Source organism: Antechinus flavipes, chromosome 2 (assembly GCF_016432865.1).
Source record: "Antechinus flavipes isolate AdamAnt ecotype Samford, QLD, Australia chromosome 2, AdamAnt_v2, whole genome shotgun sequence".
In the NCBI taxonomy this organism is placed as follows: Eukaryota; Metazoa; Chordata; class Mammalia; order Dasyuromorphia; family Dasyuridae; genus Antechinus; species Antechinus flavipes.
In genome coordinates this window covers 390,998,348-391,023,811 of record NC_067399.1, presented here as the reverse complement: position 1 = coordinate 391,023,811, position 25,464 = coordinate 390,998,348, and the positions used below count along the sequence as shown (strand labels likewise).

At 40.2% G+C, this 25,464-nt stretch overlaps 1 protein-coding gene across 1 annotated transcript; it reads left to right on the top strand.

The window, feature by feature from the left end:
* The first annotated feature begins 5,154 nt into the window (after positions 1 to 5,154).
* PCDH12 (protocadherin 12) lies at positions 5,155 to 19,547 on the top strand. The gene is given in 5 exon segments (XM_051978619.1): positions 5,155 to 7,967; positions 7,970 to 8,400; positions 10,735 to 10,832; positions 12,245 to 12,396; positions 18,122 to 19,547. Coding segments are annotated over 5 exon segments (3,558 nt in total). The 5' UTR covers positions 5,155 to 5,533; the 3' UTR covers positions 18,565 to 19,547.
* The last annotated feature ends 5,917 nt before the right edge of the window (positions 19,548 to 25,464 follow it).

Here is a 25,464-nt window from a genome sequence, read left to right as displayed (position 1 = left end):
CTACTTCTGATGACATAAGCAGGGAGTGGACTGGCCTGGAGAAAGCACCTATTGTATGAGTATGAGGCATTGAAGTTTCCAAAAAAGGGCAAGAAATTTAAGCATGCTCAGAAGAGGGAGGAATATTTCTAGAGTAGAGGTAATCTCTTCAAGAGACACTAGAAACATTTCTCCTCACCCCACCCCTCCAGATTATTTTGGCCTATCAGTCATATCAAGACCAGTCCAACTGGACCTAAGAAATGTAGTTTCGTGCTATTTTTAAGAATGTTGTAATCACTGATTTATGTAATCTGTACAAAAATAAGAGCATGGTGGAATATAATCTAAACTTCAGCTCCATACATATGTTTATGTCTGTGTGTATATATATATATATATATATATATATATATATATATATATATATATATCATGCTTCAAAGATCTATTATGTTATCAGAATGGTTAGTCAACCTTTCTACTAAGCCATAATTAGTCTTCATTAGTTAGGGTAGCCAACCTGGTGATGAGCCTCTCCATCTAGCTAGTCTGTTCTTGAATAATAGACAATAAGTCTCATGCTGTACCCATTGGAGAAGTCTTTGAAGGTTGATGGGACCCTATATTGCTTGCATAGCATTTAAGAACCCAAGATTATCTGTGATGACAAAGTATCTCAACAGGTAAGATTTTAATAGCAGAGGATATAATAATGATAACTAATTTTTAGAGCTTTAGAGTTTGCAAAGTGCTTCCTTAAAACCATACTATTATAATTTTTCATCTATGTAATTTGATTAAAAAGTCAAAGGAATATTTCAACATAATAAAAACTTCAAAGGTGAGCTACACATATAAGACAACAGTATTTGATACCCAGGTGAAACTTTCTAGAACATTTTGGTATATTCTAGAATGTAAGTGGAATTAGGGTGAGAAAAGTGTGATACAGGGCACAAGTGTGACACAAGGAGCTGTCCCAGTGATGAAATTTTTCTTGTATGTCCTGAGATAGTCTCTTTTCACTTTGCTGCATCAAGTGCAAGATTAAAATATTTCCCAATATTATTTGCCTTCTGAGGGTCAAGGTTACTTTTTGTCCCAAAGGGCATGCATGAGCATGTACAGGAGATCATTGTATATGGCAACAGCAAGATTATATACAATGATCCATTTTGATGGACATGGCTCTTTTCAACAATGAGATGATTCAGACCAGTTCAAATGATCTTGTGATGAAGAAAGGCATGTGCATCCAGAGGGAGGACTGTGGAGACTGAGTGTGGATCACAACATAGCATTTTCACTTCTTTTGTTGTTTGCCTGAATTTTTTTTTCTTTCTCATTTTTTTCTTTTTGATCTGATTTTTCTTGTGCAGCAAGATAATTGTATAAATATATATGCCTATATTGGATTTAACATATTTTTTATCATGTTTAACATATATTGGATTACATACCATCTAGGGAAGTGGGGAAAATGGGAACACAAGATTTTTCAAGGGTCAATGTTGAAAAATTATCCTTGCATATGTTTTGAAAATAAAAATCTTCAATAATAAAAAAAAAGTCTTTCTTGATCACCCTAAATTTTAGTGCCTTCCTTCTATTGATTGTCCTCTATGTAACTTGTTTGTACAAACAGTCAATATTTGGTTTAACTTTCCCAACTTAAGGCATTTCTGTTTTTTAAATTAACTTCATTTTCACTTTCCCGTTGGTAACTTGTACAAATCATTGGCTATGTACCCATATTCTGAGACCCTTAAGGTCAAACAGAGCATGAAAAAGACATCACTGATGGATTATTTCAAGTTGGTCGGTCCTTCATGATGGCCATGAAGGACAGAATGTCAGGAGTGATGTCTAGACCTCACCAGTCTCAGCTTCTTCCCACAGTAGCTACTAAAGTCCTAGCAATTTCCCCTTTGGATTTCCAGAGTGGCCAAGGCAGAGAGATTCGTACCATTGTAATATACAGTATAATGCCATCATCCTTCCATCTGACACAGTGGCAGATAAGATTCAGGTTAAAAAAAAGTTTTAGTTTTGAGAATTTTGTTTGCTGTACAGTATTTATGGTGAAGGTAGCTACATGATGCCGTGTATAGAGTGTCAGATTGTTTAGTAAGGAAGATTCATCTTTCTGAATTCAAATCTAGCCTTAGATACTTACTAGCTCTGTGACTTTAGGCAAGTCATTTAACTCTGCCTCAGTTTCCTCATCTGAAAAATGGGCTAGAAAAGGCATGGCAAAGCACTCTATTATCATTGCCAAGAAACCCCCAATTAGGATCCAAAAGAGCAGAAGATAACTGAACGATATCAGATGAAATTTGCTTACTATAGATTTCATGCATTATAAAAAGTGGATAGTGTCTGCAATCATTGTTTTATAAGATTTGTTTTTATTGAGATGTTAGCACAAAAGGTCACAAAATTCTAGGGAATTAACTAATAAAAACATGTTTTGCATGTTACTAATTTATTGTGTGTTATACAGTTTATGGGTCACTTCATGGTTACTGTGTTGAGAGAAGCGAATATTATCAGAATGTTTTGTTATAAAGAATTATATGCAAAAAGTTTATTTTTAGCAATCTCTAGTAAAAAATTTAGTTTTTTTATGGTCACAGGAACCTAACCCCCTATTTCCCATAGATTCAGTGTATTAACATTTGATTTTTTTTTTTTTTTACTTTCTCATGATTTTCTAGGAACTATTATCCCTGAAAAAGTTGAGGATTGTCTGTAGTTGTTTGCATGTTGTCTTCCCCATTAGACAGTGAGTTCCTTGAAAGCAAAAGTTTGCCTTTCTTTGAATCCCCAACACTTAATCTGCTACCTGGCACATAGAAGGTGTTTAATAAGTAGTTATTGCCTGCCTAACTTATATTATATGTTAAGCAAATTCAAAGTATTTAAATTTTATTTTTCCATTTTGACAGGTGAAATTACCTGCATATATATATATCCAAATGCTTCATCACATTCTATAAACAGAAGAGCTATCAAAAATATGAAGTGTAGAATAATGTAAATCTAACATACGTATCTCTTCTATAGTTTATAAAGTTAAAATGAGAGAAAATGATATATGACCATCTTGTGTTTGAGGTTTAATACATTTTTCATTATATAAGGAAAATTTGTAAGGAAGTAAGATATGTTTTTGTGTAGAATAATGAAAAAACAACACATATGTATCAAATAACAACTTTAATGAGAGGTGTAAAAGGTCTGGGTAGAAATACAGGCTGTAAAACTAATATGCTTATCTCTTCTATACTTTATAAAGTTAAAATGAAAGAAAATAATATACGACGCAGCTTGTATTTGAGATTTGATACATTATTCATTATATGAGGAAAATTTGTAAGGAAGTAAGATATATTTTTCCCACTGACACCAGCAAGAGTAAATAATATCTCTAGATAATAAGTATGTAGTGATAAACTGCTTATATAAAAGCATATGATTATAAAGTAATTAGGTTGATTAAAAAATAAACATACTGGAACTTCTACATACAAATGAATACTATTTTCTTCAAAGCAGTTCCCTGGGAAGACTTTTTGATTATTAAAAACAATTCTGGCTTTATTTGAAATTCTTCTGGAACTCAACTTTATCTCCAGTTCTCTAAGCCTTTGGCCACCAGATGGCAATTGGACAACATTGTGGGAGTGTCATAAAAGCTTGTGGTCAGCAGATGGCAGTGAATACTCAGCACTATCTGCTCTCCAGCTCCATGGAAGCAGGAATATACAGCAAGCAGTCTTTTCTTGTTTCTTTCAATTAAAGTGATTCATATTTCTGAAACCAAGAATTGGAACACATGGTATGACATAACATCTTCCTTTTGAAAAGACTCACAAATATATATTGTCTTTTCTTAGAATCAGGACTTTTTTTTTTTTAAATCCAAGATGTACAATCATTGTGCCAAAAATGGATAGGGAGGTAGCATGGGCATCTATCTGTACTTTCTTGAATTGGAGGAAGAAAAGAAAAATGGGCTTGCCCTAAGGCAAGAAAGCCAAGCAAAAGGAAAAAGGAGCAAGATCATCTTTACAAAGTGTATATGATACATGGAATCCAGAAAATTTAGAGGTTTATTACCATGTTAGTCAAACGGCCAGGACACTTGAAATCCCAGTTTGAGGAAAGTCATGAAAAATAAGCTTATCTCAAAGGAACAGTGCAAAGTTATCCATACTCTTTACCTTCCATCTAAACTACCCCTCAACACAACCTTCTGATTTGCTTAGAGGTAGCTAATGATACAGTAGATAGAGTTCTAGGACCGAAGTCAAAAATCTGAGTTCAAATCAAGCTTCAGACATTCATTGGCTGTGTGACTCTGGGCAAATAATTTAACCTCAGTTTCCTCAACTGCCAAAATTGGGGATGATAATAATAGCACCTGCCCTCTGATCTTAGTATAGCACCTGGCACTTGGGTGACATATAAATGCTTATTTCCCTCCTTCCCTTCCTTCAAGGGTGGGAGGAAGGTCAAGAGTAGGTGTACTACACAAAAGTCAATGAAAAATATTTGTGGGAGTTGTTGCAGCTGGGGACTAGAGATGAATGAAAGAATTGATCATACATAAAATTAAAGAGACAGACATTGAGGGAGGAAAGGAGGGAAAAAAGAGGTTAGATAAAATAGCATGAGAAAAGATGAGGGAATCTTCCAGACGAGAATAAAAAACAGATGGGATGAACAATGAAACTATGTGATTAGGAGTTAAATAAAGGGTAATAAAGGAAGAAAGGAGTTAAATAAAGAGTGTGGTAGTTAGTGCCATTGTCATAGAGCCATGTCAGTGGGTTTTATAAAGCAAGGGTTCATTGTGCTACAGTGGGGAATAGGTGAGAGAGTGTGTTTCTTTGAGGAGGGCAGGAAGAGCAGCTATGAGCACAGTGACATGCAGATGGGAACAGCTGGAGAGAAAACTGTGCAGACTAGGAAAGGATAGCTCCATGTAGTCCTTCTCTCTAGGGAAAGGGATTGACTTCTGGCAGTAGCAGAGCAGTCACTGGGCCATGTGGACAGCACCTTCCCGTTGGAGGATCTCCGGAGCTGATGCTGGATTCTCAGGCTCAGCCTTCATGGGAAATGCTATTTCTCTAACTGACATTTCAACTCACAGGCCTCCCTTTCCTGTAGGTGGGGTTTCCATAGGAAAAAGCAGCCTCTCTGTTTCCTTGCTCTTGCAACTGTTTGGAGTCTGAATCCCCTACATCCCACTTCACTTGGTAAATTCCCTTTTTGAGCTGGACTTTCCCCATCCTTTCACAAGTACAAAAGTGAAGCCTTCTTTGATTCCCTCCAAACTTGGGGTTCACAGCTCTCTTCAAATGAAGATGGACTTGCCTGGAAATCTTGCTATTTCTTTCAGCATCTGAATATGGGACCCGATCATGCCAGCAAGTTTGGTGGCAAGAGGACAAGGCCAAACACACCCTCCAGGAAACACCTGAGGACTTTTCCAGCCTCTAAGGGCCGCTATCCCCTTCCAAATCCCATCTGAGAGGGGGTAAGCATGGCATTCTTTTTACAGCTTCAGTTCTTTGGTTTGTACTGGATCTTTTTTCTTTCATCAGATAGTCAGGAAATAGCTACTCTCACTGTAAAATACCAAATTTCAGAAGAAGTGCCGTATGGAACAGTGATAGGAAAACTGTCTAAAGAACTGGGCTGGGAGGAGAGAAGCAGGCAGGAAGGGGCTTTCCAGATTTTGCAGCCACTTCAGGTGCTTCCCATTCAGGTTGACTCTAAAGATGGTTTACTCAGCACTGGGAGGAGGCTAGACAGAGAACAGCTTTGCAAACAGAAAGATCCTTGTCTGATATCCTTTGATGTGCTGGCCACTGCGGACTTAGCTTTGATCCATGTGGAGATCCAAGTGCTGGATATCAATGATCACCATCCCCGTTTCCCCAAAGCAGAGCAGGAGCTGGAGATCTCTGAAAGTGCCTCTCTTCGGACCAGGATTCCCCTGGACAGAGCCTGGGATCTTGACACTGGCCCTAATACTTTGTATTCCTATTCACTTTCTCCCAGCGAACACTTTGCTCTGGAGGTGATCCTGGGGCCTGACGAAAGTAAACATGCAGAGCTTGTAGTGGTTAAGGAGCTGGATCGGGAGCTGCATGCATCCTTTGACTTGATATTAACAGCCTTTGACAACGGAGAGCCCCCCAAGTCAGGCACCAGCTTAGTTAGGGTCAGTGTTTTGGATTCCAACGACAACAGTCCTATGTTTGCAGAGAGCTCCTTGGCTTTAGAAGTGGGGGAAGACACCGTCCCTGGGACCCTTCTCATAAATCTCACAGCTACTGACCCGGACGAAGGACCAAACGGGGAGGTTGAGTTTTCCCTCAGTAAGCACGTGCCACCAAATGTGCAAGACACCTTCAGTATCAACGCCAAGACAGGCCAGATCATTCTGCGTCAGCCCCTGGACTATGAAAAAACCCCTGCTTATGAGATAGATGTGCAGGCCAGGGACTTGGGTCCCAACCCCATTCCAGCTCACTGCAAAGTCCTCATCAAGATTCTAGACGTTAACGACAACTCCCCGAGCATCCATATTACATGGGCCTCTCAACCATCTGTGGTATCGGAAGCTCTTCCCAAGGACAGCTTCATCGCCCTGGTGATAGCGAGTGACCTGGATTCTGGGGACAATGGCCTGGTTCACTGCTCGCTCAGCCAAGGACAGGGACATTTTCAACTGAAAAGAACCAATGGGAACACTTATATGCTCTTGACCAGTGCCCTTCTGGATAGGGAGAGGTGGCCTGAATACAACTTGACATTATTAGCCCAAGACCACGGGGAGCAACCTTTATCAGCCAAGAAACAGATCACCATTCAGATCAGTGACATCAATGACAACGCCCCCGTGTTTGAGCTGAGCAAGTACAACATCTCCATTTGGGAGAATAATCTGCCTTCTTCCCATCTCATCACTGTTAAGGCTCATGATGCTGATGCAGACCTAAATGGAAAAGTCACTTACCACATTCAGGAGTCTCCCTTTTCCCATCTGGTAGCTATAGACTCTGACACTGGGGAGATCTCAGCAGCGACTACCCTGGACTATGAGCAAATGACCAGTTTTCAATTCCTGGTAATAGCAGAAGACAAAGGTCAACCTCAGCTCATTTCTAGTGCCTCTGTGAGGGTCTGTCTCCTTGATACTAATGACAATCCTCCCATAGTGGTGCAGCCTGCCCTTAATGGTGGAGCAGCCTCTATTTCTGTGTTTGTGAACTCTTCCACTGGTCACTTAATAGTCTCTTCTGAGACCCCTGACCCTTTTAGAGCTGCCAGCTCCGGCACGGTATCTTCGGGAGCTGCTAGGTCACAGCTGTTTCTCTTAATGACCATTGTAGCCATTGATGCAGATTCTGGGGACAATGGGAATCTTCTCTATGCCGTTCAGGGTGGAAATGACGCTCACCTCTTCTTCCTTGACCCTCACTTGGGGCAGTTATACATCAATGTCACCAATGCCAGCAGCCTCATTGGCAGTGAATGGGAACTGATGGTGGTTGTCACTGACCAAGGGAGCCCCCCCTTGGAGACCAGAGCTCTGGTGAGAGTCACTTTCACCAACAGCCTTGATCACCTGAAGAACCTGGCGCAGGGATCTAGCCCCCTGAGCATCCCAGCAGTGACGGTGATTTGCTTGGCTGTGTTGCTGGCCATCTTCTTGTTGATTCTTGTCCTAATTGTGTCCATCTGTAGAACTGATCGGAAAGATAACAGAGCTTATAACTGCAGAGAAGCAGAGTCAACCTACCGACACCAGCCCAAGAGACCCCAGAAACAAATCCAGAAAACTGATATTCACCTAGTGCCCGTGCTCAGGGGCCAGGTGGAAGAGCTTAGTGAGGCTGGGCTGCCCCATAAGGATGCAGGAAAGGAAAAAGTCCCAGAAACAGTCTGGGATTCTACCCTGCAGGCTCCATATTAACCCCAACATTGTACAGGACACTTCGGAACCAGAGGAACCAGGGAACTTCCCCTGAGGACAGAGAGGTACTACAAGACACTTATAATCTCCTTTTCCACCATCCCAGGCAGAGAAATGCCTCTCGAGAAAACCTGTGTCTTCCAGACCCCCAGCCAACAACATGTCAACCTCATCCAAAGGCCTCGAAGAATATGGGGAGTCCCCAAATGAAGCCATCCCAACAGCAGAGGAGTGATCTGCCTGGGCCAGCCCTTCCAGCCTCCTCTGCAACTCTTAGGAGGCAACGAAATCTGAACGCCAAAGCTGATCCAGATGAGGAACATCACCCCCACCAGATCCTGCGCAGCCTGGTTCGACTGTCTGTGGCTGCCTTCACAGAACGCAACCCCATGGAAGAGCTCACCATCGACTCCCCTCCAGTTCAGGTATTGTCAACAAAGGCACCCTCTTAGAGGAAAAACAAATTTATTCCATGTAAAAGGGTATGGTTATAGATTCTGTCTCAGTTGTCTTGGTGTCTTAAGGATTCTCTTTAGTAAAACTGCTATCCAATTCAAATGGTGCAAGCTGGATATGTGGCTTGGCCCAAGATGGATAGGGTCGTATTTTAGATATTAGAGCCCTGAAATTGATCTGGTGATTTAAATTGTAATTATTTCTAAACAATTATGAAATTAAAAGAAATTTTAAAACTAGGAAAAAAAGATGAATAATATAAACTTGAAACTGAGGGCTTGTTTTTGTTTTGTTGTTTTGTTTTTTGATGAGGGCAGGGAGGAAGCAGGAGCCAGAAAAAGAGAATTCAGCTAGTGGGTGTCCTGGAAAGACGTCTAGATTCAGAGTCAAAGACCTGGGTTCTTGGCTCTTCTCCTTTCATGATTTTTAGCAAGTTACTTACCCTTTCTAGCCCTCAGTTTCCTCATTTGTAAAGTGAAAGGATTAGACTGTAAACTTAAGATACTAAATCATGTTCATGGCACATAATTCCCAATCCCATTCAGATTTAATTTGATCCTCACAAGTCTTCTGGGAATTAAATGGGGCAGATAAACTTGCCACCATTTAAGTTACCCAGAGAGATGCTCAGGAGGGGAAGACAATCACCCGATGTCATTCAGCTAGTCCATAGCAAATCTAGGATTTCCTAATCCAAGGCTTTTTTCTCTACACCACATTACATTCACAAAATGGATCAGATATATTCCTGTGGTGCCAAGTAGATCAGGCAAACTTCCTGGCCTCCAAGGACAGAGCTATTTCCTCGACCTTCCCCCAAGAACTTGCCAAAAACTCAGACTCACAGACAACCAGGCAAATAGCCAGTCTCCCTTTTGGGAAGTTTTAACATGGGCCCCAGACATCAAAATGGCCCTCCAGAGCCTCTCAAAGACAAGGGCAGACTTTGTCTTGGGAATGTTACTTAATGAGGAGGCTGGGAAGAAGGGAGGAGGCATTAAAGAGACCTTTTACTATGTAATGGCTTGTCATTCTGCTGTTTTCTTATCTGTCATACAAGTAGATAAGACAAGGGGAGGAAATGGCTTGCTGCAGATAGCACTTTTAGAATAGACAGCTTTTTTCTCCAGCTGCAGCTGATGAATAAGCCTGGCTCTTTGGGGCTGGGGTCGGGTGTGCTCCAGGAAATGGGACACTGACCTACTGACCCGTGTTTCTTTAAAAACCTCACAGTCACAGTCAAATCCCAGCCTACAGGCTTCTCTTTTCCCCTTTCAAGTTGTTTGACTTCTAAATCACATTTGACATTGGGAATTCTCAAACCTCTCTTCCTTTGGGCCCAAGGAGCTGAGTTCAGAGGAAAGACAACCAGACATCCTAGAGAATCTCCCTTAAGGCTGATAATAAACATTAGGGAAACTTTTTTTTTTTGCATTTGAATAGGATTTTTAAAAAATATAGCTTATTTATCTTCATCCCAGTGAGAGAGATAAGGCAAGAATCAAGAGTGCTATTTTACAGATGCGAACCCAACCCAAAAGCTGAGGGAAGTTATTATATCCTTTGCCTAACATCAAATAACAAGGGGATGACAGAGATGAGGGGGGAATCCCAGGTGTCCTGGGGCCCAGTCTGCACCATGACCTCATGTTTCTTTTGATCAGATAGATGCTTTAATGTTGCTGAAAACAAACAACTCGTTTTTGCCAAAATAATATTAGGCTTGTTTTCTTTCACTCCCCCTTCTCCCCCCCCTTTTTTTGTATTGCTGTTGCTTTATTATTTTGTTATATCAGAATACATGTGTGTATGACACTTAGCCTATCTGAACTCCCTCATCTGTTCTTAAGACAGCAATTAACTAAAAAACATTTGCAAAGGAATCTTGTGTGGAATTTACTATTGCCTGATTGAAATTTTTTAAAGGTTTGTTTTCAAGAAATATCTTTCCTTCATCAAACATCCCACCTCCATTTTCCTAATTTGTCAGGTCGATTACTTCTGGTCATCTTGCAAGGGGCTGTGTGTGTGTGAAAGATGGATAAAGAAAAGGCAGGATAAGATGCTTTCTCAGCTCCTTTCTCCTTTAGCTTATAGTTTTCCTGGGTAAAGTAAGGGAGCTTGGGGAATCTGCCTGCCTAGGTCCCTGTCACTTCTGCATTGTCCCCCTGTCCTAATCACACAAACATCTGAAGCTGGAGGAAACACTATAAAAAGAAAGCACAGTATTGAAGGAAACATCCGGCAAGGAAGTGTGTTTGGTAGGAATTGTGTAGAGTCAACAGATTTTTCCTGTCTTACAGCAAATATCCCAGCTGCTGTCCTTGCTGCACCAGGGCCAATTTCAACCCAAACCAAACCACAGAGGAAACAAATACTCAGCCAAGCCCGGTAATGTCAGGTAAGCAACACGTAACCTTCAGCTCCACTCAAAGAAGTGTCTTGAAAAACTCTGGGCCCATCTTTCGTTCCCCCAGCTATCCTCCCAACTCCTAGCCTCATTTTTCCCAGGTCAGTGATTTCCAATAGTCCTTTAGCTTCAGTCTTTGCTCTTCTGGGTCAGAATTCCAGGCCTGGTTCCCCCATCCCCTGCCATCCCTCGGCCCCAGGCTGTGCTGTGCTTTTGCCACTATATTTAGGTCCTAGAGCTGTGAAGGAAATGATTTCATTTCTGATGCTCTAATTTGTCTGCTGATTACAGAGGTGTTTGGGCTCCTTTTGCACACAGGATATGTTTTGTTTTGTATTAATAAATTTATTCTCTTGTTTTGTCACCTACAATTAACTCAAAGAATAATAGTCAGTGCTAAGTGTGGGTGTTGTCCCCTTGAGGGGGGGTCTCACTATTTCTGAGGACTCACAACTCATTAGCGAGCTAGATTTAGCCTCTTCTGAAAATGGTCCTGCTCCTGGGCATCAGTTCTTTCACATGAAAGCAGCCCTAGGAAATGATCTTAGGTTTCTCTTGGAGAATATATGTGATTGAGAGGAAGAAGTGGAAATTCAATTCAAGTCAATTCAAGCACTTATTGATTTTAAAGGCATGACATGCAAAGATATCATAGCTCTCCTCAAGAAACAGAACCTAACAGGAAGAGACATGAGTATAGATAAACATAATATAATATATCTACATCTATATAAGAGCTATAAGACAGTACATGCAAAGTCCTATGGGAGTATATATACTAGAAGGATCAGAAAGGGCTTCTTAGAGGAGGCAACATTGTATTAGACTTTATATAGAATTTTTAAATGGTAAAATGGGTTACAGGTAGAATAAGTATATTTCCAATATGAAGTCCTTTCAGGTAGAAGGAAAAGCATGGGGAAGGGTAGGAAAATATATGGCATCATAGAGACTAGTGAGTCATACAGAATGACTAGAACATATGTTATATTCTGAAGATTAGTGGGAGGTAAAGCTAGAAAAGTAGTGTGGAGGCAGACTGTGGAGGGCCTAGAATGCCATTCTAAGGCACTTGGAATTTATTTAGTTAACAATAGGAAGCCATTGAAAATTTTTGAGCTGGATCATAGTGATGAGACTGTAGAAGACAGCAGTACATCAGATAGACTTGGACATAGTTTCTAAATAAGAAACCAAAGTTGTAGCTATTCTGAACTTGCTCTTCTGGCCTAGAGGAGGTTCTGAAACCATGAAGAGAATGTACTGTAAAAAGAACCAAAAGGGAGTCTTGCATAGAGAGTAGACATTTAAATATTTGTCAAATTGAATTCTACAATGAGAAAAAGAAAGAGTGAACTCTAGGAAGTCCATCACTTCCTGTGGTGATTTGGTTTCCTTTGTAGAAATGCAGGATTGGAGACAGATTGGCAAAATGCCAAGGAGGGTGACCATGGAGAACATGAAGCTGAGGATGGGAATTTGGACAATGAGTTGGACCTCTCAATGAAACAGCTCTTGGAGGAAGAATTAGAGAGCTTATTTGATCCACAAACAGGTAAAAAAAAAATCAACACTAACCTCATTTGACTCTTGATTAATTCCAATCCTTTAGGATCTTTTTTCAGAACTCAAATTCAACAGATATTTACTGAGCACTTATTTTGTGAAAGACTATTATGGCCACAGTTGGGGAGAACAATTAGCAAAATCATTGTTTTTCCTTTTAAACTTTAAGCAAGGTAATTATTCATTTAAGCAAGTTTAAATTAAGTTGTACTTTGATTGGAAACCAAAAGCATCAGTGAATAGATTAATTTGTTCTTTGCTTTTCACAAGTATATTTGAATTTTACAAATTTACCTCGACAATAACTACAATTCCTGAATTTGCTAATTGTTCTTTTCTCTGAGAGAAACATTAGCCCGTGGTATTCTTTAAGAAATTTATGTACCACTATTTCAAAGTCCAATTCTTTTTGAACAGCAAAATAACTGTTTGAACATGCATGCTAATATTGTATTTAATTTATACTTTAACATATTTAACATGTATTGGTCAACCTGCCATCTGGGGGAGTGGGTGGGGGGAAGGAGGGGAAAAATTGGAACAAAAGGTTTGGCAATTGTCAATGCTGTAAAATTACCCATGCATATAACTTGTAAATAAAAAGCTGTAATAAATTAAAAAAAAAGAAATTTATGTACCTATGCAGCAACTGTTATTAGTTAGGGACTTATTTATTAGTTTCTTCTATAAAACTTCAGCTATCCAGAGCGCCAATGACCAAGGCCTTTTCAGCTTTATCTTTCCTCCACCAAGATGGTCAGGACATGGTGGTGGAAGAGAGAATAAAGAGGGGTTATAGTGTTGGCAGAGAATCAATCAATTAATATTAATCATCTACTATGTGTCTGGTACTTTGCTGAATGATGGTGATACAAAAAGAGGTAAAAAGATAGTCCCTGACCTTAAGGAATTTATAGTCTAATGGAAAATGTTCTTTGCTACTTATATTCTTATTCTAAGGTCACACTGGGATTAATGACTCAGTTTATCAGAGTTGGCAGTGACTTATTCACAACAAAAATCTGAAATTTATGCTTCTAAAATTATTAAATTAATGTTTATGCTGCCTTAATCTTTTATGGTTATTTTGATGTTTTTCACCTTTAAATTTTACCTCCCACAAGAAGCTTTCCTCAAACCCTTTTAATTCTGGCGACTTCTCTTTGTTAATTAATTTCTATTTATCTTATGTATAGCATGATTCGTTTATTTTGGTTTTCATGTCATCTTCCCCATCAAATTATGAACTTAATGAAAACTTGTTCCATTGTATAGGAGCCCATTTGGGATTTTCTTGGCAATATTGGAGTGATTTGCCATTTCCTTCTCTAGCTCATTTTACAGATGAAGAAAGTGAGGCAAATAAGGTTAAGTGACTTACCCAAGATCACATAGCTAGTTAATGTCTGAGGCTGGATTTGAGTCAGGTCTTTCTGATTTCAGATCCGGCCCTTTATCTACTGTGCCAGCTATCTGACCATGATGGCAAAGACTGTCTTTTTTGTACCCCTAGTACTTACTTAGCACAGTGCCTGGCACATAATAGGCACTTAATAAATGTTTGTTGAATTGAATTTTTAAAAAATTATGAGCTGTTAGCAAATTGCAGCATGATACAATAGAAAGAACCCTGATCCTGGAATGAGAGAAAGTTAGTTTGAATTCTGGTTCTGCCACTTAATATTAGTGCACTAGACCAAGTCATTTTGGCCCTAATTTCCTGATTCGTGAAAATGAGAAAGTTAAACTGACTAGATGACCACAAAAGTCCTTTCCAGTTCTAGAGCTATGATATTATGATAATAGTAAGTCTCATGGAATACAGCAACAATTTCGAGCAAGCTTTGTGTATTTTAGAAAACATCTGGTCAGTATAAATTCTTTCTTTGCAGAAAGCTGAGTCTAAGGATGTCTCACTATTCTGGCTTGCACTTTTCCCTCTTGTCTAATCTGGCTACCCATTTCCCGTGGCTAGTTTTGGAAGTCATTACAGTTAATGTGATTGATGCTAAAGGTGGGTGAGGAGGAAAGCCTAAAAAGCAGAAAGAAATCTACTGGGAAGGGATATTTACCTATCTACCTCCTGACTTTCAACCCATAAGTGTCCTCAATTCAACAACAACAAAAAAAAGTAATGGATCTGAGTGCTAGTGAAATTCTAGTAGTTTATGACTCTAAGATTATATTTTTGCTGTAACTCTCTGATTAAAAGTCAAACAGATAATGACTCGATACAATTCTTCATCCTATCATTTTCCTTTCTCTTTCTCTCTCTCTCTATATTTTCCCCTTTATTCCTTTCCTCCTAATTAGACTTTTGTTCAACCAGCAGCCCCAAAGGACATTGTTTAGTGTGATACAAATCTTAGTTCTGAGTTCTTCTAAGCAGAGCCCAGCATCAGCTGCAAATAGACAGTACCTATATTTAGCTCAGAAGAGAAGTACCTGACATTGTCACTTTGTAGATAAGCCTGGTGGTGAACAGGAAATATTTGTATAACAGAGACAATCCCACCTCTCAGCTCTAAGTCTAGGCAGAAGATCTTCTAGATCTAGGATGAGGATGAGTTATTAGGGCTTCCATTGATGGTAAAATTGCTGAATTTGGGGGCTGAATTGCCGAAGTTTGAATGTGATTTTTCCAAATATAACATTTTCAGTTTTCTCATATGGACACTGCCATTCTGAATCTTACACTCTCTAATCTTTCCATATTTTTATAAGAAAGATTTTTGTTCACTCCCATCAAACTGGAGAAGAGAAAAGGAAATGGCCCTTTCTGGTCTCAAGCACCCTCTAAGCACTACAATGGTTCAGGAAACCATATGTGACATTTCATGTATTGGGCACCAACCTTCCAACACAATCACTAACAATCAGTCTCATAACTCACCTTGGTCTGGGAAGAAACTAGCTTTCTATTTCTCCACCATAACTATTTCCAAAGTCCTTTAAGGGGAGAAGACAGGTATTGTAGAAGTATTCTTGGTACATTAGAGGGTGTTTATATGGAGGAAATGGTGGCTTAGGATCCTATCTCTAGATTTGAAAGAGATGTCAAAAATTATCTAGTCCCAACCGTTTTATTTTATAGGTAAGAAATTTATAGCTCAGAGAGTTTAACTTGTACAAGGTCACACAAGGAGTGTCAGGATTCAAACATACACCCTCTGACTCCAGATCTGGTGTTATTCCCATGGTATTACTCAATCATAGTGGATATTCTTTCATTTATCATTGCCCCTGAATAGACACTTTGCCCATGTATAGCACATTTCCATTTAGCACCAGTTTCTGTAATAAGAGGGAAGTCTTTGAATTGTCCTCAGAATTCTAGGGAACACTTCCCCTAACAGGCCGAGGGCCTAGTCTACTACTGAGGCATTAGCCAGAGCAGTGTAGAAAACAAGGAAGAAACTTGTGGAAGTTTTTAGCCAGTAAAACCATAGTATGTGATATGAATACAACTATAAAACACCATTTATAGAAATAAACAGGCCTAAATAATTGGAGAAATCTTAAATGTTCACAAGTACGTTGAGCCAATATAATTAAAATTAGAGTTAATTTACTAATTCAGTGCCTATCAAATTACCAGAGGATTACTTTATAGAAGAAATACTAAGGAAATTCATTGTAGGAATTAATCAAAGGTCAAGAATCTCAAGGGAAATAATGAAACTCTAGTGTTTTGGTCTAGAGGTGCTAAATTTAACAGTAGAAACTACACTTGCTGGGATATTCCACTGAAGAAACAACACATGCTTGAACAAAATCCTCAAACCAAAGTTATGTTTTGTTATAAATGATAAGAATGATAAAGGAACTCTTATAAAACTCATGATCAATATTCTCCTAGTTAGTCTTCTTACCTTATTTCTCTCCCCTCTCCAATCTCCCCTCTACATAACTGGTAAAGTAATTTACCTAAAGCAAAGATCTTACTATAACACTCCTTCTATTTGGAAAGCTTCAGTAGCTTCCTGTTGCCTATAAGATAAAATACAAATTCTTCCAATTCCTTCACTGTCAGGGCTCCATTTGACCTTTTCAGGATCTATTGTACCTTACTCTCCTTTATATTCTTTGTCCACCAACCAAACCTGCCGTACTTCTTTAATTATTTTATTAAAGCTTTTTATTTACAAAACATATGCATGGATAATTTTTCAACAATGACCCCTGCACTTGCCTACTTCTTGATCCTCATTCTAGACATTCCATCACCCATCTTTATCCCTCCCACCTCAGTTCTCTCTCTTAAAATCTTTATCTTCAGTTCAAATGCTATTTCCTCCATGAGGCCTTTCCTGATTCCTCTAGCAGCTAGAACCTCTGCACATTGAAATTACCTTCTATTTACTTTTTATGTGTTTTACATTTACTTATATGTATACATGTTATTTTTCTTGATAGAATATTAATTCTTTGAGAATAGGGACTGTTTCATTTTTGGTCTTTGATTGATTTTAAAGCAAATAAAAAACCTTTATTCAGAAGGAGAAATTCATTTGGGCTGGAAAACAGGAATTAGGGACATTGCCAAGGCTTGGGAGAGATGGAAGCAAGGTTTCTTGTGATTTGGGTTAGAGAGAGGAAGTACATAGAGAGAAGGAAGGGGATCTTCACTGTTGTTGTTGGTCCTTAATTTTCAAAGATGATTAATGACATCCAGAGGGTGATGTCTTCACTTGCAAGTGAATTGGATTTAGTGAGACAGAGCTGTGCAAAATCATCAGCCTCATTCTCTCCTCCAGAGTCAGTGGAATCCAGCGGCAAGACATAGGTCAGGACAACTGGCGATGGCCCAGATGCAGTGGGAGACCTTGGTCTTTTTAAACTAAGGTCTTTCTCAGGTCTCAGTTTGTCTGGTACAATGCCCCTTCAGTAATTAAAGGATAGGTAAGAATTGAGGCAAAAGATGACCTAGTTTGTCATCACATGAGAACCTTCACAGAGGGGAAGAAAAGGGCTAATGTGGCCATAGCCTGACTGACCATCAATAGCTAAATCAAAGCTGATAATGAAGGCAGTTCTTTATATATTACAGACCGACAGACAGACAGACACACACACACCATTTTCTCCAAGAATATGTTAAAATACTTTTTTAAACTTTTTTTTAAAGTTTTGAGTTCCAATTTCTATCTCTTCCTCCTCCTCCCTGAGACAGTAAGCAATCAGATATAGTATACATGTGCAATTACAACATTTCCATATTAGTCATTTTGCACAAGAAGACTCTAATAAAAGAAAAAGAATGAAAGAAAGTGAAAAATAGCCTGCTTCAGTCTGTATAATCAAGCAACCTTCCGGTACCCAGAAAACAGAAAAGTTTCCTGTAAGGGGGTAAAAGAGAACCGGCTGCACAGGGGCGCTAGAAGGTGACACGAAGAGGCGAGAGATAAACAAGCCTGAAACTTATGACTAACACAAAAATCACATTGTTTTACTGACTCCTAGGTTTCATATTCTTAACTCCTCTGGTCTTGACTCGTCTCTTTCCCATCTGCTCTCCATTGACTTTTCCTGCCCCAACACTTTACCTGTCTGGGTTCTTTTCCTTCCTTTCTTTCTCTCATTCTCTCCAGTCACTTCCTTTCTTTCCTTTGTACTGTTCAATATACCCCCTTCCGGACCTATAGTTCCTCCCCCGTCCTGCCTGGCACTTTGCTGTCTCACTTGCATGCTTGTTGTTTCTCTCTAACTCGCAGGTCTGGCCCTCGATCGGCTGAATGTACCAGACCCAGCTTGGATGGCAAGGCTGTCCCTGCCTCTTCAGGCCAACTACAGAGACAATGTCTTCTCCCCAGACTCCCCCTCCTCTGGCCAGGGCCGAGACGCTGCTGCCATGGAGGAGCCGAGAACCTTCCAGACGTTCGGTAAATCTGCTGGTTCTGAGATGAAGTCGATGGGGACCCAGCTGGCCAGCACCTTTCTCTCAGAAATGAGCTCTCTGTTTGAGATGCTGCTGTCCCAAAACAGCAACGCCCCTGTGGCTGCTTCTGAAGTGCTGCAGCGCCTCTCAGCCTGTGGCAAGACTCTGGGGTTGGACCTTGCTGGAAGTGGGGCCCTGGGTGCTGAAGCCGTAGGTACAAACGAAAAGAAAGGAACCAAGATCAGGACTGGCAGCAGTAATAGCTGCAGGGACCTGTGAGCCTGGACAAGGGGCTTTCTGGAGGAACCTAACCCACCCACCCCAGTCTGGAGGAATATTGGCGTTTTGTGTGTTCAGTCCGCATCTTAAGGCTTGTCAGGTTTGGTGCTGGGTGATGAGTCTGAGTCCTGAGTCATCTCTAACCTCCCCATGAAGAAACCTGACCTGAGCTGGACACAAAACTCCTGGCTGACTCTACAGCCAAAGCTGCTGCTCCAAGGAACACACCTGGCTCATCACCAGAAGTGGTAGCAGTGTTAGCAAGGAGACCAACAAAGACTTCCTTAAAGGGCTCAACCTTCTCAAGGACTTGGCTGCAGAAAAGTTGCTGGACTGAAACAGAGCTTGGGTATTTGCTGGCAAAATACAAACAGAAGCTAAAGAAACAGTCCCTAGAAGTAGAAATGTGTAAGAAATATTGAAAACAAATGTGTGTATAAATGGATATTCTCATAAAAACACTACCTGAGTTGCCCCTCACATGATATAAACTAAGCCACCTGTGCATAGAACCCTGAATTCTGGAGATTCTTAAATTTCTAGTTCTTACCGCCTCTCAAACATAAAAAATGGGGGGAAATAACTGTTCACTCTGTCCTTCCCCTCCAAAAAATCTTTGGCCAGTTTGATCCAAATTGGTCTGGGGAAATAAAGAAGGAAACTCCTATGACTTCCTCCCAAAGTATGTGTACTATTATGTGCACATGCTTACATTGTGCATTCACTCTAGCCTGACACTGCAATCAGTTGCCACCAAAGATCCTTTCTCTAGAGATGCCTTCTGCTTTTTTCAAGCCTGTTGGTCCTCCTTGATGTGGCATTTAAAAGAGCAATACTGATGTCTATATATAAAAGACACCTGAGATTAAATTCTTCTTACTTCAGGAGATGAGAAATAGCCAATAATTTGGGCTGTTGCCAGCAGTGAACTTGCCTAAACTTCACTCTGGAGACCTCTTAAAAATAAAATATTTCCAAAGCAACTTGGTTTAATGGGTCTTTGAACTATCTTATCAGAAGCTGAGGCCGAGATTTAATATGTTGAAGATGAGCTTAATTTGGATTGTTGGATGTTGGAAAGGGCTAGGCCAAGAGGTCTAGAATTAGGCAAAGAATTAGCCTCTGAGGATACTTTTTTTTCATGGCTCACAATATTTGGGTGCATGAGAAGTCATCTTTTCTCATACATTGGCTCTTAATCTTTGTCCAATATTCCAAAATCTAACCCACTTCAGTCTCATTAGAGAATACCATGAAATTCCTATTGACAGGAGGAACCTCTGTCAAAGTAAATAGTTACTTAATAAAGCTTCCTTTGAAAAAACTAACCTTTGTCTCTTTTCTATGCTCATTCTCCTTGACCTCTCTGCAGGCCATTGACAGGGTTGATCACTCTGTCCTCCTTGAAATTTTCTTCTCTCCTGGTTTTTGAGCCATCCCTTGTTCCTGGTTTTCTTTCCAGTGGTCCTGTCTAGCCCATCTTCTGTCTCCGTGGCTGGATAATATTCCAGATCGTGCCTTTTAACCATATGTATACCTCAGGATTCTATCCTTGTCTGGACTCTCTTCTTTCCTCCCTCTATACTACTTCACTTGGTGATCTCTTCAGGTTCCATGAATTTAATTACCATCTACACTAATAATTCTCAAATCTACCTATCTTGGCTCAAACTCTACTGACTTTCAATTTCATTTCCAGATGCCTTTCAGACATCTTGAACTGATGTTCAGTAGACAGCTTAACTTTATGCCCTCAAATCTTCCTACCACGCTATCCTCCCAGTTCCTCAGGCTTGCAACCAGAAGTCACTCTGGCTTCCTCACTCTCTCCCCCGGGATGTCCAAGCTCTTGTTGAGGCCTGTCCATTTCACCTTTGCTTCATCTCTTCAATAGGACCCCTTCCCTCCTCTGGCATTGCTATTCCCCGCCAGAACAGGCCTTTATGAAATCACATCTGGATTGCAATGGCCTGATGGTGGGTCTGCCTGTGTCAAGTCTCTCTTCATTCCAATTCATCTCCCATTCAATCACTAAAGCACAAGCCCCTTTCATGCCATGCCCTTTCTTAATAAACTCCAGTGTCTTCCTAATGTTATTGTGCCACAATTCTCTTTTATTATCTTGAATCAGTTTCCCTAATTATCCTCATTTTCCCTAAATTGTTCTGCCTCAGTTTCCCTAATTGTTCTGCCTCAGTTTATAATTGTTCTGCTCAATCCTGCAAAACCTCCCCTCCATCTTAATCAGAATATTTGATAAGGATAAAAGATCTTATGTTTTAGAATATCAGAATGCCTCTCCCCATCCCAAGCTATTAGAATATCAGATACGGTCTTATCAAGATGCCTCTTCTCATCTCCAGGGGGAGATGTCATCCCCACTTCCGGTGGCTCACCCTATTCTGTCAGAGTCCCATTCCCACTCTCAACACTCTGACTCCGTTCCTGCCTCAGTCTACCCCCTGTATCTGAGTCACATGTATATATGTCATTGAGAACTCACATTGTTAGCTGGATTCTTGGAGACAATAGTCTCATTCAGCCCTGGGACCAAACCATGGATCCATTTGGTCCCAGTAAATCTCTCCCTTTCAAATATTATATACTCTCTAATCTCTATCTTGCCTCAGTTTCTTCAGCATTACAATGCCTCCAGTATCAAATAAAAATACTTTGTTTAGCACTCAGAGCTCTTCATAACGGGTCCCACTCTTACCTTTCTGGTCTCTCCAACTGTACTTTTGGATCCAATGACATCTGCCTCCTGACCGTTTCCATACAATACACTTCTTTCACCTCTGGGCATTGTCTCTGGCTACTTCTCATGTGGAGAATGCTGTCTTTTCTCTGCTTTGACTAACATCTCCCGTTTCCTTTAAGTCCTAAAATCCCACTTTCTACAGGAAACCTTCCCCAACCTCTCTTAATTTTAGTGCCTTCTCTCTGCCAATTATTTTTTATTTATTCTATATATAGGCTATATTTGCTTTGTATATATTTGTTTGCATGCTGTCTCTTCTATTAGTGATGAGGGGAGCCCCAAAACTCTTTCTCTGACTTTGGGAATGAGCCATGAGGTAAAGCATGCACTTAAAGCTCTTTTAAAGGAGAAAATCTTCTCAGTGAGAGACTGCCGCAGGGAATCAGATAAAGTGGTTTTTCTAGGTGGGGCTGGTTAAGTCCTGAGCTAAAGAATTCCAACCCTATTCAATTAAAGATCTTCTATTCAATTCAACTCCATCCACCAGCTTCATTAGGAGGGGGGAGCAGGCCTTGGAATGCAGCCAAAGACTTCCTTATAAAAACAGCAATTAAAAACTCATTTCTTTGCAGAAGACCTGACATGCCATCTAGGCTATGCCATACTTTGCCAAGGAGCCTCTGCCCACTGGATAATATTCTTTTCCAGTGTCATTTTCTCTTTACCCTCACCTGTTTCCCTAATCAGACTTCATGCCTTTCTATCAGGATTTCTAACCTTACTTCCAATCCTCATAATAAACCTTTTATCAACCTAGGGTTGCGGGTCTGTAAATTCCTTGACAGAGAACTCTGCACCGCCCAAAGGAAGTCCCCAAAACTCCCTACCCTTGTGCCAAATCCCAAGGGGGTACAGGGGAGCCAAACCTCTCCATTTGGTTCCCTGAACCTTGAACCTGCCACTAGACCTTATCATTTGGTTTCCTGACAAAAGGGAACGCCAAAATCTAAACCTCATCATTAGGTTGTAAGCTCCTTGAAGGCAGGAACTGTCTCTTTTTTGTTCTTTTAGTATCCTCAGTGCTTAGTACATTTGATACATGGAGGTACTTAATAAAAGTTTTTGATTGTGTTGAACAAGAAAATTGTGTGTGTGTAGCTAAAGAGGCATTATATGTAGTAAAACACAGAAAGCTAATCTGGGTGTTGAAAAGTCCTAGGTTCAAATTCTGCCCCTGACACATACTGGTTATGTGACCGTGGGCAAACTTTGTAAAACTATAAATTGCAGATCACGTCCTAATTTCCATTAGCAGGAGTTTCCTCTCTGGATCTTCCCTATCTTAACAAAATGACAGATTTAGCTGTCTCCTTCCCTGACCCTTCAAGATATAGAGAACCAAGAAATAGCAAATCTTGAATTTTAGCATTGTCCTAAAAATTTCCAGGCAGCTCAATTGCTTAATTCCATTAGCAGCATGCCTCTGTGTATGAGCCCTTCTTCTGCTCTTTCTCATTAGGGGTACAGAACTTTGATGAGAATGGTATAGCCATTCTCCTAGTCCAAAAAAAGAAAGTATAGTTTCTCCAAAGCTACCGAATAAGAGATCATGCTTGGATGGGGTCTTCAGACTTCTAAAGCTCAGCCCAGAGCTGGCACTGGGTCATATTAGCCACTCAGCTGCATAGATTTCCTTTGTATTCCAGGCTCCCTGGGGGTGGGGATGTGTTGAGAGGTGACGTATGGTGCTGGAGAAGACAATGGCTGAATCATTCTAAGTGTGTTTCCTTAACTCTTCTCTGTCTCTGACCTCTTGTGGGCCGCTGGAGCACAGCAAGCAAATGGATGAGTTGTGCTTTTAAAAAATCTATTCTGCTGGAAATTGCGGGTAGAGGGACAGAGGATACACTCTCTGGGGGAAGGAATAAGCACTCACATAGTGCCTATTCCTTGCAAGGCATTATGGTAAATACTTTTTTATGAGTATTATCTTTTTAAATCCTCATAACAACCCATTTGAAGGTTATGAAAACTGAGGCAAAGAGGTTAAGTAAGTTGCCTATGTCATATAGCTAGAGTCTGAGGCCAGATCTGAACTCAGGTCTTTCTGACCTCCCGGTCCAGACTCGACCCACTGCACCACCTAAACCTGTTCCCTATCTCATGGAAACATCTTATGATAACGCCGTTTTTTCTGGACAGGGTGAGTAGTCTGCAATATGTTTCAGTATAAATGGTTGAGGCTCGTGACAAACATGGGTCCCAGAAAGGAAAAGATGTCGCAGCTACAATTTTGGCCGATACTGCCTAAGATTCCACAGGACAACCCTCCTTGTCCCCTGGGAGGGCAAGATGTAGGCAGTGTTTGATTACTATTCAACCATCCTCAAGCACAGGCAGTACACAGATGGCACTTGGGGCCAGCTCAAAGACTGGTCAGCAGTCATTCCTGTGACCCAATTTCAACTTGACAGCAATGTGCACCATTAGCCTCATTTCTACCCTCTCTCAACTCACAAAAAAGGCATTTGTCCAACAAAGGCCGAGCACTGGCTGGTGAGAGGTTTGGCGTCAGGCACTCAGAGGTATGCAATGACGAATGAGACTTGATATTTTCATAGCTCCAAATTATTTTTCAGAATGACTGGGCCAGTCTGCAGCTCCACTAACCGTAAACGCTGTTACCATCCTCCTATAGACCAACAACTGCAGGCATTTTTTTTGTCTTTGCCTATCCCATTAGATCATAAACTCCTTGAGAGTGGGAACTCCCTTTTGCCTCTTTTTTGTATCCTCAGGATTTAGTAGGGAGCAAAAGCTCAATAAATGTTTATTAATTAATGGATCATTGTAAGAAGTAACCCTGTGATGCACCTTTACCACCTTAAGGAGTTTAAGGCCAAGTATGGCAAATGCCACGAGAAAGGCAAAAGAATTCCAAGATGGGAGCATCACATGAACGACAAAAGATGAGGATGCTGTCAGCCTAAAGAAATGTGGGCTAGAAGGGAAGGAGAGAATGGTTTGAGCAAGGGCACTTTGTCACACTTCAGACAAGTCAGTCAATCAATCTTGGGCTCCTGAGAAAATCAAACCCCAAAGGAATTGTAAAGGCAATGGAAATTCAATCATAAGGACTTAGGCAAATGGGACATAGTTTAGTTTTTAACTTAATTTGTTTACAGTTGGCCTGGAAAGTTGTGAGCAATTGACAAACATAAGCCCAGAGAAGGAAGCTGAGGCACAGGAGACTAAGTTAGCCAGAGAACCATCATTCAAGAGTCCAGTCCAGGCTCCGTTGACCAGGCTGCTGTATCCTATCCTTCATTTCAAAGATTTGGTGTTGAATCATCAGATAGTGGTACTTTAATGGTAAAAGGCTCTGGTTTATCTGTACTATCTAAACCCATCTAGATGAAGGCTGCAGAGAGGTGCAGAAAGGGCACTGAATCTGGAATCGGAAAAATCTTCTATTCCTGAGATTTGCCAGCACAATCATGATCTAGTCATTTAACTACCTAAGTCATTTAGACTGATATAATATTCTATGGTATTTAGTGAAGATCAAATGAGATAAAAGATAACTCTAAGATATTGTAAGTAAAAGATTGTTAAGTAAATTGTAAGCTTTGCAAATCTGAAATACTACATAAATGTCAATTATTATGGTCTTGATGATCTTTGTGTTTTGGTTAACAGGGAAGGGCTACAGCAGAGTTTATCCAGTGATGATAACCCCACTTCCCAATCCTGCTGATATTCTATGAGAACATTCATAAAAATGCCTGGGGAAGCTAAAGAGTCAGTACTGTAGGAAAGCAATCAGAACCATAGGAAACTCAGGAGACATTAGGTGTGGGAGGGAGCTATTAAGAGAGATCCATGATGAAGTTCAATGAAGGGATGGACAGACAAATGAACTTGAAACAACACAGTGAAATGCAAAAGACGGGTTTGTTTGTTTTTTTTTTGGGAGGGGGTTGCTAATATTTTTTCCCTAATCTTAATTTTTCCTAAGACCTCTTGTGAAACTTGCAAAATGTTTTCTTTTAGTTCAATTACTTCAGCCAGCATCCATCCATATTCCTTTAATTTTTACCTAAATATGTTTCATTAAATACTGATGAATTATCATTAAAAAGAAATATTATTAGTAAAATCATTAAGTTGAGCTATTAACAAGAAATAAAAAAGTCAAT